Source organism: Trachemys scripta, chromosome 5 (assembly GCF_013100865.1).
Source record: "Trachemys scripta elegans isolate TJP31775 chromosome 5, CAS_Tse_1.0, whole genome shotgun sequence".
Classification (NCBI taxonomy): Eukaryota; Metazoa; Chordata; order Testudines; family Emydidae; genus Trachemys; species Trachemys scripta.
In genome coordinates this window covers 37,726,772-37,743,315 of record NC_048302.1, presented here as the reverse complement: position 1 = coordinate 37,743,315, position 16,544 = coordinate 37,726,772, and the positions used below count along the sequence as shown (strand labels likewise).

Below are 16,544 nucleotides of genomic sequence, written 5' to 3'. Positions count from 1 at the left end.
TCACTTGGGGCCTGATTCAAAGATCATTGAAATGATTGGGAACCTTTTCATTGACTTCACTGGGATCTGGATCAGGTCTGAGATCTGAAATGAGCTCAAGTAGGGAAAAAATATATATCTATATATTCATATTCATTCCATTTACTGTAGCTGAGGTTCCTGCACTATATAGATATGTAGGGAGGGGGAGGAATAGGAATATAGTACAGGAACCATAGCTACAGTAAATGGACGTAGCTCCATCAGTGCTGGTTTATGGCAGCTGAAGCTGCCCCATAACTTTTGAAAATTAATTTGTCTATCGTGTGTGTCCGTTAAAATATCTTCAAGATACTTGTTGTTTGTTCTAGAATTTGATTCTTTTGATTCAGGTAATAGTTTTATATCCAAAGCTCTTGTCATAAAGCTTAATTCATTCAGGAGGTCTGAGAAGTAGCTTTTTGTCAAGGAGCATGCTCTTATAATCTTGTCACAAAAGTGGATTTTCATGTGGATTTGTTTCAAGGTTTATTTATTTTTTAAATAAACCCGTTAGAAATATAAAGCCTCTTTGGAAGTGTTAAGCTATTGCCTGTTGGGACTCTGACAGAGTTATTTGATGTTTTTTTTCCCTTTGGTCTGAGTCAATAAAGTTTTTTTCTTTTCCAAATCTCAGACCAAAACTGAAGGATCACTTCCTTTGTGCTTATCAAACAATGAGGATGAACAGCTACAGAAAATGTTAACAAATAACAGCTGTTTTGTGTTATTTTATTGCTCCTCTGTTAAGCGGATGTGGCAAAAGCACAACATCTCATTTCTATCATATATATGTCAGAAATTAGCCAAGATCGTTTTATAAACTGCTGTGGGATTTACAAAAATACATTTGATTTTTTTTTTTAAAGTAGGGTCCAAATACTGAAATCAAAACAGCTTGTAAAAACATGGCCTGCTTTTCCTCCCAGATCAGTAGAACTCCTGCCTTACAATGGTGCAAGTGAAGGGAGAATGAGGGCCATAGTTTTAAGTTTAGGGTAAATGTCTGGAGGATGGGAATGTTATAATTGAGGGGATAGGTAATGAGGAAGTGGAGCTTATCATTTATAGGTTTGTGTTTCAAATATGACTCAGTAAGTGACTGGGACTATTTATTTGATGGCTGTGGAACAGTCTACGTGATTGGCTTTGGACCATTTCCTAGTGGATGGGTGTCCACCTCATAAAAACAAACAAGCAAAAACGCCATTGCATGAGACCTTAAATAATGATCATTGCTAGCTTTAGTAGGGCAGCTAAAGACTGAACAGTCATGGAAACATGGAAAAGAAGCCCTTGAGGAATTCCATCATGATTTCAACAATTCCATCCCACCATCAACCTCAGCCTGGACTAGTCCACACAAGAGATCTACTTCCTGGACACTACAGTACTAATAAACGATGGCCACATAAACACCACCCTATACTGGAAACCTACTGACCGCTATACTTACCTACATGCCTCCAGCTTTCATACAGACCACATCACATGATCCATTGTCCACAGCCAAGCTCTACGATACAATCGCATTTGCTCCAACCCCTCAGACAGAGACGAACACCTACAGGATCTCTATCAAGCGTTCTTACAACTACAGTACCCACCTGCTGAAGTGAAAAAACAGATTGACAGAGCCAGACGAGTACCCAGAAGTCACCTACTACAGGACAGACCCAACAAAGAAAGTAACAGAATGCCACTAGCCATCACCTTCAGTCAGCCCACAACTAAAACCTCTCCAGCGCATCATCAAGGATCTACAACCTATCCTGAAGGACGATCCATCACTCTCACAGATCTTGGGAGACAGGCCAGTTCTTGCTTACAGACAGACCCCAAACCTGAAGCAAATACTCACCAGCAACCACACAACAAAAACACTAACTCAGGAACCTATTCTTGCAACAAAGCCCATTGCCAACTCTGTCCACATATCTGTTCAGGGGATACCATCATAGGACCTAATCACATCAGCCACACTATCAGAGGCTCGTTCACCTGCATATCTACCAATGTGATATATGCATCATGTGCCAGGAATGCCCCTCTGCCATGTACATTGGCCAAACCGGACAGTCTCTACGTAAAAGAATAAATGGCACAAATCAGACGTCAAGAATTATAACATTCAAAAACCAGTTGGAGAACACTTCAATCTCCCTGGCCACTCGATTACAGACCTAAAAGTCGCAATATTACAACAGAAAAACTTCAAAAACAGACTCCAACAAGAGACTGCTGAATTGGAATTAATTTGCAAATTGGACACCATTAAACTAGGCTTGAACAAAGATTGGGAGTGGATTGGCCATTACACAAAGTAAAACAATTTCCCCATGCTTATTCTCCCCTCCCCTGTCCCCCCAACACACACACAGTTCCTCATATCTCCTTGTCAATTGCTGGCAATGGGTCATTTTCATTACGCCTACAAACAGTTTTTTTTCTCTCGTGCTGATAAAAGCTCACCTTAACTGATCACTCTCCTTATAGTGTGTATAGTAACACCCATTGTTTCATGTTCTCTGTGTGTGTGTGTGTGTATATATATCTTCCTACTGTATTTTCCACTACATGCATCCGATGAAGTAGGCTGTAACCCACAAAAGCTTGTGCTCAAATAAATTTGTTAGTCTCTAAGGTGCCACAAGTACTCCTGTTCTTTTCATGGAAGCTGAACAGTCATGGAAACTGAACTACTGTCATTCCCAGCAGTGCCTTCAGAACAAAGCCAAGGAACATTTTGTGAAACATTTTAGGCCAGGTCTACACTACAAAGGTTTGTTTCTTTGATTGAGCTATGTCAGTGGTGTGAAAAAACCATACCCGGATGTTGTTCGCAATGCACCAGTTCCAGAGTTTCATAGCTTCTGTGCACAGGGACTGGGATCAAGCTCCCCCCTGCTTGTTCACGTAGAACATGCATGCAATATTGTCTGTCATTATGCATACGTGTTGGTTCTTGATCAGTGGTAGGAATTGACGGCACGCATTGCGAATGGCTCGAAGTTCTAGGACATTTATATGGAGAGAGGTCTCGGTTGAAGACCAAAGTCCCTGGGCTGTGTGGTGAGACATGTGTGCACCCCATCCTGTCAGAGATGCATCTAGAGTGGAGCACCCACAGGGACATCTAGAGTGGAGCACCCACAGGGACATCTCTCGAAGAAGAACAGTGGATACAAAACCTGCAGACATTTCTCCACTGCTACAATGATCAACAACCCACTTCTCTGCAAAGACATATCTTCGTGGCTCCTAAGTATGCTTATCACAACATGTGGTATCCCCACTAAAGGCCCTAGTAACAACTAAATGGGTGAAACCAGTCAATCACTACGCTCTTGAATGAACTCTCTCACAGAAAAAATAAGACAAATACTATATCACCTCTGGGTGAGCACTTTTCACAAAATGATCACTCCATACCTGACCTCACAGTCTTCATCCTCAAAAGGAAACCTGCACAACACCTTCAAAAGATGACCCTGGGAGTTTTAATTCATAACTTTGCTAGACATTAAAAATCATGGACTGAATAGAGACACTGGATTTACGACTTATGACAACAGTCTATAACCCACTAACAAACCTGCCCACCTCCCCAACTGCCCCTTTTTTTTTTCCCTTTTATCCCTTCCTTTCCTTATGATAGAAGGGGTGTTAATGGGCCACTTCACTTCAAATGGTTCCTTCAAATAGGTGTTAACTACTTGTGCTAAATCCGGTCGGCAACCTATGGCATGTGTCAAATACGGCACGCGAGCTGATTTTTAATGGCACGCTGCTGCCTGCCAGAATCCCAGCAGGCAGCAGCGTGCCATTAAAAATGCTGCCTGGCCCGCTCTTCTCTGCCCCCCCCACCCCCTCCCGCAGGGGCAGGGGGCAGAAGCTTGGTCCTGCCGGCTCCCTTGGCTCCCTTGCCTTTTCCCGTAGTGTGCTGGGTTCCTGCCCCTCCTCCTTCTCTCCATCTCTCTCTCCCTGCCGGCCGATCAACTGATGGCCCTTACGAGGGAGGGGGTCAGGAAGGAGCAAAGTCATCGTGCTTGCTGCTCCCGGCGGAGGCAGAGAAGAAGCAGGGACAGGGCTTTGGGAAAGGGGGGGTGGAATAGGGACATATTCCCTCCAGCCCCCAGCCCTGACCCCCCCCACATACCTCCCAGCCCTGAGCCCCACACCCTACACACACCCCAGACTCCTCCCTGAGCCTTGCCCCCCCCCCCACACACACACAGCCCTCTGCCTTGAGCCCCGCAGCCCTGCACACCCCCCAAGCCCGTGCCATGAGCCCTGCGCCCAACACCCCCCCAGGCCCCTGCCCTGAGCCCTGTACCCCCCTTATACACACCCAGACCTCTGCTTGACTCCTTCACCCCCTCCCCCCACACATACCCAGCCTCCCTCACCCCATGCCCTGACACCTGCACCCCCTCACATGCCCCCAGTCCTCTGCTCTGACTCTTGCACCCCCCCCATACCCAGCCCCCCATGCACCGCTCACATCCCCACCCCCACCCTGAGCACCAAACGGGAGCTCCTGCACCCCGCCCCCCACATTCCCACCTGCACCCCTTGCACCAAATGGGAGCTGCCCAGGTAAGTACACCACACCCAAACCTCCTGCCCCAACCCTGAGCCCACTCCCTCATTCTAGCTCCTGGCCAGACTCTACACCCCAACCCCCAGCCTGCTCCTTCACCCCCAGCCCTGTGCTCAGTGCACCCCCACCCTCAGTTCAGTGCAGAGAGAGGAAGAGAATGGGCCAGAACCAGGGAGAAGGTAGGTACCCACTGTATGTGGGCCGGGACAGGACCCCAGACCGGCAGCGGGCTGAGCGGGTCTGGCAGCCAGGATCCCAGCTGGCAGGAGCTGGTGGATGGAACTAGGGTTACCATTCATCCAGATTTTCCCGGAGATGTCCGGCTTTTTGTGTTAAAAATAGCGTCTGGGGGAAATTTGTAAATAGCTAAAAATGTCTGGGATTTCCCCCCCATGCAGAGCGAGGCGTGGCTGGGAGGGCTGCAGGAAATTCAGCCGCTCGCATGGGGCTCCGGGAGCCAGAGCCCTTCCCCCGCAGCTTCAGATCATTGGCCAGGCTGGACTCTGGCAGTTGTAGAGCTACTCCTCCCCCCCCCCCAACCGCATTCTCAGATCGCTGGCCAGCTGGGCCATTCGCATCGGGCCTCCCCCCACTACTTCTTCCCTGCTGCCCAGTGCCCCGCTCCGGCAGCACTGTGCGGGGGCAGGGACCGGGTTGTGTGTTACGCTGGGGAGTGCAGCCACGTGTTGGGCTCCGCGTGGAGCCCAACACCCTGTTCTGAGCAGCAGGGTAAGGGGGCCAGGGGGCTGGAGACGGGGCAGGGGGTTTCTGGAGGTGGCAGTCAAGGGACGGGGGGGGTTGGATGGGTTGGGGGTTCGGGGGGGGGCCTGTCAGGGGCCAGGGGTGTGGAGAGGGGGTCGAGGCAGGCAGGGAGCAGAGGGGGTTGGATGGGTCAGGAGTTCCAGGGATCCTCTCGGGGGCGGGGAGCGGTTGGATAGGGTGTGGGAGTCCCGGAGGTCTGTCTGGGGGTGGGGGTGTGAATATGAGGCAGGGGTGTGGTTAAGGGTTGGAGCAGTCAGGGGACAGGTAGGATCCTAGGGGGCAGTTAGGGTGGGGGTCCCAGGAGGGGGCAGTCAGGGGACAAGGGGGGGGGGTTGGCGGTTCTGAGGGGGGCAGGAAGTGGGAGGGAGTGGATGGGGGCAGGGCTTCCCCCCCAGTGTCCTCTTTTTTGATTGTGGAAATATGGTAACCCTAATGGAACCCCTGAGCGGCAGTGGCCTGAGCCGCTCAGCCCACTCCACTGCCGGTCTGGGGTACTGGCCGCTGGCCCCGCACAGCCCGCTGCTGGTCTGGGGTTCTGGCTGCCAGACCCTTGCCAGCCGAGGTCCCAGCCGCAGGCCCCGCTCAACCCGCTGCCGGCTTAGGTGAACAGAACCCCAGACCAGCAGCGGGCTGAGTGGGCCGGCGGCCCAAGATTAACATTTTAATTTCATTTTAAATGAAGCTTCTTAAACATTTTGAAAACCTTGTTTATTTTACAATACAACAATAGTTTAGTTATATAATATATAGACTTATAGAGAGAGACCTTCTAAAAAACATTAAAATATATTACCGGCACACGAAACCTTAAATTAAAGTGAATAAATGAAGACTCGGCACACCACTTCTGAAAGGTTGCCGACCCCTGTGCTAAACAATCTGTTCTACTCTGAGGGTTAGTCTACACTGGTAACGCTAAAGCACTGCTGTGGCAACGCTTTAACATGCCTTGTGTGGTAACGGCACAGTCAGTCTTTAGCTAGTCAGTCTTTAGTTTCCCTACTAAAAACCACCTCCATGGGGGGCGTAGCTTCCAGCGCTGGTGCACTGTCTACACTGGCGCTTTGCAGGGCTGAAACTTGCTGTGCTCAGGGGGGTGTTTTTTTCACACCTCTGAGCGAGAAAGTTGCAGCGCTGTAAATTGCTGGTGTAGACAAGCCCTGAGTCTGAGTATGTTTCCCAGACCTGAAGAAAAGCTCTGTGTAAGCTTGAAAGCTTGTCTCTCTCACCATCAGAAGTTGGCTCAATAAAATAAATTACCTCACCCACTTTTTAATAACTGTATAAATAAACATTATACATAGAAACTTGGTGTAGCTTAGTACAGTATGTTCATCATTTATACATTACTTACAGTACGAACAAGAAATAACATGCAAGAAGTTTTACCCAGAAGAATCAGTACCAACCCAATATGTTACTGGGTGCCTAGCTCTGTTTACATATAAATGATATGAGCTCATGCTTTATTTATCTTGTATAAAATCAGCTTTTTCTCAAAGTACAGGGGGCCTTTCAGTGGTTCGAAATTCAGCTGTTGTCAAGATTTGCTGGAGCACAAAACATACTTATTCATAGCCAGTCAAAGTGCAGGAGTTGCACTTCTGAGGAGAAAACCTTCTCTCTGGCGGCAAAAAGAAAAAGATTTTATATGTTGTTAAAAAGAATATTGTAGACAGAAAAGTTTGGTATCAGTTGTAATGCTTCTGGTGAAAGCTTTTTATCAGGCTTGGTCTTGGCCCTGAAAATGTTGAAGAGCATGCATGTCAGAATAAAAAGCACTCAACACAGCAGGCATCCTGAGGAGACTTGAATAAAGACAGTTAAGAAAGATGATCTATCATGAAAACATTCATATAAAGTACATGTCGAGCACAAAGAAAACACACACAATTCCTATCGACAACAGGACTCTGAATAGGCATAAAGGCCTGTCGTAGCTAATCTCAGTGCAGGATCAGATCCTAAAGTGATTGAGTTGTTTTGCTTAATTTTGATTGGTCTCCTATAGCTTATCAGTGTTTTGGTACAAATGCTGATGGAAATTGAATTGAAGAATTTATGCTAGTGAAATGCTATTATACAAATGTACATGGAAAGGAAAAATAAAAGGTGTGCAAAGAGCCAAAGAGACGTTATTTAAACATTTGAAAGTTTACAGAAAACTTCCTGTAATATTTGTCCACTCCGAATAAACACCTTCACCTTGATGTTTTAGACTAGCAGGAAACTATTATCCTGTAATGTTTTATTCCAGAGATGGTGCTTTTCAAAGATTAGATCATCATTTTAATTATTATTAATTTATTTAGTATAGATGTCAACCATCAAATAATTATTTGGATTGCCTGATTGAGCAGTCTGTAGGTTTTGTTGGCCTTAATGTGTCACTCTTTCTAGTTTTGCTTTGTGTATGTGGATGATGATTGTTTGTTTTTTCTGTAGAACAACAAGCCTCCAAACTCACCAGCCTATATCTTCATGATCGACGTGTCATATAGTAACATAAAGAGTGGCCTTGTTAAACTCATATGTAATGAGCTGAAGACTGTGCTGGATAAACTTCCAAGGTAAAGAGATCACAGTGTGTTTTATATAATTTTCCACATTTCAACAACTCATTTGCTGAACAGAGAAAACAAAAAAAGCTTCAGAAAATATCAAAATTATGATAAAAGAATTTTAGGACAATAATTGACAGATCATACTAGACTACATATTTAACATTGTTGACAGTTCTAAAATAGTTTGGCATCGAGACTTGCTTAACTTGTGAAAAGTAAAGAGAAGTTATGGAAGTTGAAGATTTGGTTGGTTTTTATGGTTTTAGAAACTTGAATAAAGACAGTTAAGAAAAATGAATTATCCTGAAAACATTAATATAAAGTACATGTAGAGTACAAAGAGAAAACACACAATTCCTATCGCCAACAGGATTCTGAATAGGTATAAAGGCCTGTCTTAGCTAATCTCAGTGCAGGATCAGATCCTAAATACTGTAATTAGATTTTAAAAAACCCACATTTTCTTCAAGAATTGTTTTTTTGTTTTCATATAGTTTTTAATTCCTTTAAGGGAAATAGTATTAACATTATCCATATAAGGCAGTCTAACAAAATTTGCTGATTTTTTTTTTTTTTTCCCCACATACCATGGCAGAGATTTCAATGTATCTTTGCACTCGGCTGCTGTAGATAAAAACTTTTGCAAGAAGATGAGATGAAATTACAATAGATATCACCGCCTCTTGTTAAAATTATTTTTATTATACACGTTTCTGAGATGCTAAAGGTATTGCTCTTTGTCTTTAGTAATAAGGAAGTATATCTGCTCAGGGCAATTGGAGCTAAGGGTTTATGCCAGGTAGTTCTATGGAAATGGATTACTGATAGGCAGGAGAAAGGGCAAGTGAAGTGGGTAAGGAGTAAACCCAGATCCTCAAAAGTATTTAGGCACCTAAATGACTGGAAGGGTCTGGGGGTAGGTTACCCCAAGAGTCTCGGGAAAGGCAACTCCCATACCAAGTTAAAAGGGATTAGAGTTTTCTATCGCCTTATCAGGGCCTCTGTTTTTCCCATAGTTGCTTAAAACTGTAAGGTAAAAATGTTCAAATTCAGGTGCTTAAAACCAGTCCCCCAAATGTATATTTAGGCACTGAAGTCTCTGGAACTTGTGGGTGCTCAGCACTTCTAAAAATCAGGCTCTGAATATTAGGACTTAAACCCCTACCAGGAAGGCTCTAAAGAGAACTGTGATGTGTTTGAGCCATGTTAGTTAATGCTGTCTGCTTCCACATCCATGACTAATCTTTAGACTCAAGAGAGAAAACTGCAAAATTCACTATTGAGGTGATACGTGAAGAGTATCCTCTTACAGAACTGCCCAGATGCATGTTGCTTAAGGGTGTTTTGGTTAACTAGCTAATATGTGCACCTCTTTTCCACAGAATAAAGGAATATATAAGTGCAGAGTATTATTAATCCTTTGGCTTTGTCAAGATACTGAATGTTGGAATAGCCTTCTTGGTGGTTACATCAGTAACCCAGTAACAGTGTCTGAGTGGCAGGGGAGAATTAGAACCTTCCCTTCAGAAATGATTCATCTATCTAGGTGCAGTTTGCAAAGTTATTTCAAATATGTCATAATGTAGCCCAGGAAGTATAGACCATTGATTCATTTTTGATCAAAGTAATCCTTTTATGATCAGGCTGTGTTCCCATGAGCCAAGAATGGCAGATTAACATTCTACACTGACATGAGAATTACAGATTGGAGAAAAGAAAAATGAGAATTTTTACATTTTAAATTAACTTTGTGAATCGTCATAGGCAATTCATTTTTAACATATCTTGAAAATAGCTAGATCTGATAGGAAATACCATGTCAGGATTCTTTCATGTAATATTTTCTCTTTATTGCTTGACCCTCAACAAAATAGGAATTGTAATAAAACACTGTGTTTGTTTCACCTTCTCCCACTGCTTGTGCGTACTGGATGTCCAGAGCATAAGCATGGGCTCATCCAAAGGCCAGATCATGGGCTAGAGTAGGGGTCTCAAACTCAATTTACCTTAGGGCCAGTGCCAGTCCTCAAATCCTCCCAGCGGGCCAATAATGTCACTGAAGATGGTGTTCAGAAAAGAAAATGTTTATATTGTATTTTTTATTTCGAATTTCTTAGAAATAATAAAACTGTCATACAACTTTATACAATTCTTCGCCTGCCAGACAGTTTTTAGTGTTTGCCAGGCACCTGGCAACGCTTCAGTTCTGTCAGTTTGTTGATATTTGGCCTCAAGTGACTGAGCAGTTGAAACCTTCAGGATTGCAGCAAGGTGGGCATTAGACAGTTGTGTTCAGTATTTTGACTTGTTTATATTCATTGTGGAAAAAAGTGACGCTGCCTCCATGGCTGACTCTGCCCAGGGTCTAGTGATGGTATCTCTGTCCCTCTCCCGCAGCTAATGGGAGCTGCGGGGGGGCAGTGCCTGCAGCAGACATTGCTGGCAACGTGTCTGCCTGAGTCTCTCCTCCATGGGCCGCAGTGGGGAGGTTCTTGGGCTGCAGATGGCCCACGGGCTGGGACTTTGAGACTCCAGGTTAGAATCTCTGCTGGGATGACACCACTGAAATCAGTGGAGTTATGCAAGCAGAAAAGTTGGCCTTAAAAATGCATAATGATACACTTTGACTAGCGGCTGATTTGTAGAGAAAATATTTCTGTAGTAAGATAAGAGGGCTTTTTATTTAAACACTGTTATCTTTATAGTTGTTCCACTTAGTGTTAATTTACACTGTTGTTACTTTATGACTGTATATACAGCAGGGACCAAGAGAACAAAACATACAGGGCCAATTAGTGGGAGCATATACATGTCCATGGGCAGGATTGTGTCTACAACCGTAAATAAAATAAAAATAAAATAAAAATCTGATTTATTTTAAACAACGGAAGAAATATTTCCTCAGCGTTTTAAAAAATATTCAACTGCAAACAATCACGACCAAATCCTGACTCCTCTGAAGTCAAGGGGAGTTTTGCCATTGACTTAATTGGGTACAGGATTTTACTGTTATTGAAGGACACACATTTTTCAGAGCATGGGTTCTCTATCTGGGCATTGTGAACAGGTCTAGAGGTCGTCTTTTCCAAAACCTTTTTTTCTGTTGTAATGTTTGGGTGGAGAAAGCTGAGACCTGATTTTCTAGAGAGTGGCACATTGGTTGTTTGTGATTCCCACTAGGTCACAGAGAGTAAATTTTACCCTGGTGTAGAGGAGCAGCACAAAGCCAGTTCATCACTCGGGTCCTCGTGATGGTGGCTTCCATCCTATCAATGTGCTTTTGAGGGGCCTCAGTACATCACAGATCAACTCATAAACTATTGCAGACTGCCACAGAGAGAATGTGGCCAGTCTTTTCTGGACAAAGATGGTGTCCAGCTAACACCTAATATTTGAAGGGTAAACTCAGGGCAATCTTCATTTATCTTGACAAATGCATTTTAATTTTATGACTAGCTGACAGAGTTCTTCTCTTCTGAGATAAATAATTTATTTGGGTGGGTGAATAAAATACCTGTGGTTTTTATCATCATTCTTATCATAGGAAAGGGTGGGTAATGATGTTGTTCCTAGGCTGGTAGATTTTTTTAAAAACAATTTTGCAAAACTGTTACATCGTATGATAGAACTTTTTAGCATACTGGTATACATACTGTAATATATTTTATACACTTAAGTTCCTTGTAGCATGAGACTTTGCGCAGCATTGGGCTATTAAATTTTTGCAGAGCATATGAGTGAAACCTCTGGGAGTTTGTTTGTTTGAGAATTATAGTATATGGTTTGTGGATTAGTGACTTTCTATCATGTTAATTTGTTCCATGAACAAACGGCAATCATACACTTTCACTCTGAATGACTTCTGTTGTAGATTAAGGGAAACAGGAAAAACAATCTAAATACATCTGAGTCCTGTCACTGCAGCTTCTGAGTGTCTTGTGACCGCTAAAGAATATATAGTCGTACAGCCCTGTGAGGTGGGGAAATGTTGTTATCCCCAGTTTACAGGAACTGAGGCACAGAGAGATTAAATGATTTGTCCAAGGTCACACAGGAAGTGGATGACAGAATCAGGAATTGAACCTGGATAGCCCACGTTTTGTTTTTTCTTTTTCTTTTTTTAAGCAATGTTGTTGTGTTTTAATGGGGGAAAAGAATCAGATGAATGTCTGACCAGCACTAGTAGTAATGTTGTTGCCCAGGGAGCTGTAGAGGCACTCTCTTCATAAGAATAAGGGCTGAATCTGCTGTTGGCAAAATTCCTGCAAGAGGGACAGCTGTGAGATACGCAGTGTGGCAGCCCCATATCCATTGTTGACCTGATAGGAGCAAACATATAGCCAGAAACAAGCAGTATTGATTGAACAACTTATACGGTACATAACACAACTATGGAGGGAATGAAAGTGGCTGTTAAAGAGAAAGAAGCAACATGAGATTGACTCTCACAAGTCTTGAAGTACCATTAGATCACCAGAAGATGTTCCCAATAAGTGTAATTACTGTTCCATTAGTCATCAGTCATTAGCAGTAAGTATCATTGAACTTTAATCTGTTTCCGATAAAGCAGATTTTTCAACTAACTGGGTCTCTTTTTTAAATTATATGTGACTTTTCCTTAATTGATTCCATATTCGCGACTTGCCCTTTGGACAGGAGGCACATTTGATAGGATAGATTTAAAGAAACCAACCAAAAAAAAGTTTATATCAATTAATTTAATTAGATTATATTAACTAGCACTAACACTAAGATTGGGACATTTCATCTTGATGTTGTTTGTTCTACCACACAGACGTTATCTGCCAGCACCCTGGCATTTCAAAGAACTCTTATTATTGCAAAGTAAATATTTCAAAATTATTTCCAGTTGTTCCGTTTTATATTTTTCTCACAGAGAAGAGCAAGAAGAGACCACAGCTATTCGAGTTGGCTTTGTCACCTATAACAAAGTTCTTCATTTCTTTAACGTAAAGAGCAACCTAGCTCAGCCTCAGATGATGGTAGTATCGGACGTTGGAGAAGTCTTTGTTCCTTTGCTGGATGGTTTCCTTGTCAACTTTCAGGAATCACGATCTGTTGTGAACAAGTAAAGAAATAATGTTTCATATTTGAATATGAATTGAATATGAATATTCTTCATTATGGCTTAAAGCAAATAATGATCCTTCCAAAAAGTCAGCCAGAAATCACTGGAGAGATCACTGCCTTGAAATAAACTGGATTATTCTGTATTTGTTTTTATCTGAAAGTCTTAGAGGCAAGCAAGCATTTAGAAAGTTTGTACCCTAATTTTCCAGTTCTGAAACACAGAAAAAAGCTATCAGCTGGCCTTTTCAAAGCTGAGATAGAAGGCAAAATTTACCCCATGTGTAAGAGAGAACACAATGTACCGGACATTGCTTATAGAACACTGGGAAAGGGGTTGGAGCATTGTGTAGTATAGTGCATGTATTTCACTCCACTGATATGCATGCTACAAGCTAACCATGATCTTAAATTCCTGAAGTCCTCCTAGTACAGTTACTCCCCAAATTTAAGCTACTCTATTTTTTATATTTCAGTATCATGTGTGACTTGACATTATTTTATAATTAAATTTAAAAGTGTACATTTTGTAAAATGGAAAATCCAGACAGTTTTATAGTGGCTGGAAAAGTACTCCTCGTTCTTTTAAAAATTTCTTTGAATTTTATTTTAATGGAAAGCAAGTTATTGTGTAAAAAGGCTTGATATGTTACAGATTTTTAGGTATTAACACAAGTATTCTAACCAGCTGAAACACTCATCCTTTTTCCCTTTCATAGCTTGTTGGACCAGATTCCAGAGATGTTTGCAGACACTAATGAGAGTGAGACTGTCTTTGCTCCTGTTATCCAGGCTGGCATGGAAGCACTAAAGGTTAGAATGTTCCTCCGTGTGTGAGAACAAAGTCTTTATTAGGATAGGCTACAAAAATTCACTTTGCTAATGACTTTGCCAAGTTCTCCCACAAATTGCAGTGGGAAATCAAAAGAAACCACAGATAGTTTCCAGAACTTAGATTCCATTATTGACCAGGACAAGCAGGTGAATGATTGACAGACACCTGGGACGGGTTTCAGCACAGTTTTATTAATTATATCTTGGGGACGGGCACTACATTGCCCACCCCTGGTTCTCATGTACTAGGCATTTAATTGAGTCCAGTAAGAATTACTGGGCTTTTACCACAAACCAGGTAGATCCTCCCCAGTCTATCTCAGGAACTCGGCTCAGTTGTGAAACTCTTCCGCCCATCACACCTCCCACATAAGGGTGGTGGAGTAATCCACAGGGCTGGGTGGGGGAACGTCTGTCCACAAAATCTTCAGACGACTCCTCCACTCTGAGCACTAGGTCCAACTGTGCATTCTCAAGGCTCATTTACCTCTGGGCGCTGGCCCTGTTAGCCTTTACCCACACTGGTTGTGATGAGTCAATAGTCATAACAGTGTGATATGAACCTTGTATCCCACTGTTTCTAACCCAGATGTACCTCCAGGAGGCTGCCAGAAAGGTGAACAAAAACAACCTACTGGACTACAAGCCAGTTTGGCCCAATGGAAAAAATTCCTTCCTGGCCCCTAAAAACAAGGGGTCAGTCAGATCCCCACAGCATCATAAGCGGCACAGCTATAAGTAAAGGGAGGGAGGGCTTGGCAGCTAACTGGAGAGTTTTGAATAAGAGGCTTTAGAAAAGCCAGGCTTAGCTTAAATAGGTGGTTGCAGGGAACATAGCAGCCAGTCAGCTGGCCATGCCTCTTTTGCCCAGCCACTGGCTTAGCAGAGAACCAAAGTGGGGCTTGAGGGAGGCAGCAGCCCCTGCCTCTTTCCCTACCACACGTGTGTTGAACTTCTCTCATTCCCTGCTGGCCAGTCTAAAGACCTCCCCCTGCTAAAGGCGGTATTCTAGCAGCACATTCAAGCCACTATACCAGGGGTCAGCAACCTCTGGCACGCAGCTTGCCAGGGTAAGCCCCCTGGAGGGCTGGGCCAGTTTGTTTACCTGCCACGTCCGCAGGTTCAGCACTGGCCGCAGTTCGCCGCTTCAGGCCAATGGGGGCGGCGGGAAGAGGTGCGGGCCGAGGGATGTCACAAGTGAAAGAAAGAAACAAATATAAACTAGGTACAGGCACAAGAATTAGAAACCTAGTAATGAATTCACTTTATAACAGAGATCAATCTGGACCCATCTGGAAACTTCTTGTGTACATTTATTCTGCAAGTCATCCTATTAGCCATGTAGACTGTTTTTCTTTGTGTTCCTATATCTGTAACATCCCACACTTTTGACATTCTGTTCACTTCAGTGCAGAACATTCCTATTAGAATCCAACTGCTGCTGTCCTGCCAGCTGTTAGCAATTATTAAAATGATCACACTATCTTCATAAACAGGTGAAATGGAAGCTTAGGTAAAATTTGGGCAGAAGATTTGTGGTGGTGGTGGTGAGTTAGTTGAAGAATATATAAAAGTCCTAAATTCCTCAGTATGGTATGAGGTCATTTTTTTTAAATTTACCACCTATGCTAGATGCTGAATTAATGGACTTAGTGAAAGAGGGCCAGATCCTCAGCTGGTGTAAATCAGCATAGCTTTGCTATCTTTCACCAAGCCAAGGATCTGGCACAATTTCTTCTGTGTACACAGACAGCCCATATTGACTTCCCTACAACCTATGTGCATCTGGCCTGAGTTGGAAGGACCACCTAAAAAGGTTTTTGTTTTTTTCAATTTCAGCATCCATTCAGTCTTTGGATTCTCTGCTGAGACTTCCGTCAGGGTGATAGCTTTGTGTGATGCCCGGACAGCACAAGGTTTTTTCTGGCTAGCAAGGTATATAAATTTACAGGATGAATACAAAGAATCTTTAAAAGTCTGGAACACCATAGCAACCCTTCTTTTAGCCTAACTGTTAAGTTTTGCTCATATATTAAGGTATCCCATGAGCAAAGTTAGACTATTGTCTTCACACCCTTTAAAGATTCCTTGACTTCAGCCTGTATGTTCATATACCCCCAGTGATCCAAGAAGAAAAAAAGTCTCTCATTCCCTGCAACATGATTTAAATTTGAAGTTCATTATTTTTAAAAAATCTCCAGATACATATGCATAACTTTAATTGATATTATTCAAGTGGAGAAAAAAGAATTGAGAGGGGGCCAGCTTCTTCTGTCCTTGTTCACACACAACTCTGACTGCAGTGGGACTCACTCGTGCATAAGAAATACAGAATTCACTGTCTGTTTATCCTTTATTGCATTGTTATTTAACATTTATATTGCAGTAGCACTTTCTATTTAACTCATGGGCATTAAAAAAAAATTAAATTGACAGCAGTTTGGGATATGTATTGTTAATTTTGTCCATCAAGACTAGATTCCTATGTAGAAATTACTGTAACCCCACATACGACCAGACATGTCTCTTAGATTAAGCTATTTATGGATATTAAATTCCCAGTGATATTCTTTTGGGATTTCGGTGCCATGAAGAGTTCAGTCTTGAAAGAAATGGACAATTTAGCTTACGAGGATTTAGGAAAAGTTTACACTTTTGTTTACACAAATGCTTGA

General features: G+C 42.9%; 1 protein-coding gene across 1 annotated transcript in view; it reads left to right on the top strand.

Moving 5' to 3' along the window:
* Positions 1-16,544, top strand: part of SEC24D (SEC24 homolog D, COPII coat complex component) — a 96,693-nt gene that overhangs the window by 62,279 nt on the left and 17,870 nt on the right. Inside the window, exons 11-13 of the mRNA XM_034772959.1 lie at positions 7,829-7,953; positions 12,845-13,036; positions 13,755-13,848. Of these exons, the coding sequence (XP_034628850.1) occupies positions 7,829-7,953; positions 12,845-13,036; positions 13,755-13,848 (411 nt within the window). The remainder of the gene's footprint in view (positions 1-7,828; positions 7,954-12,844; positions 13,037-13,754; positions 13,849-16,544) is intronic.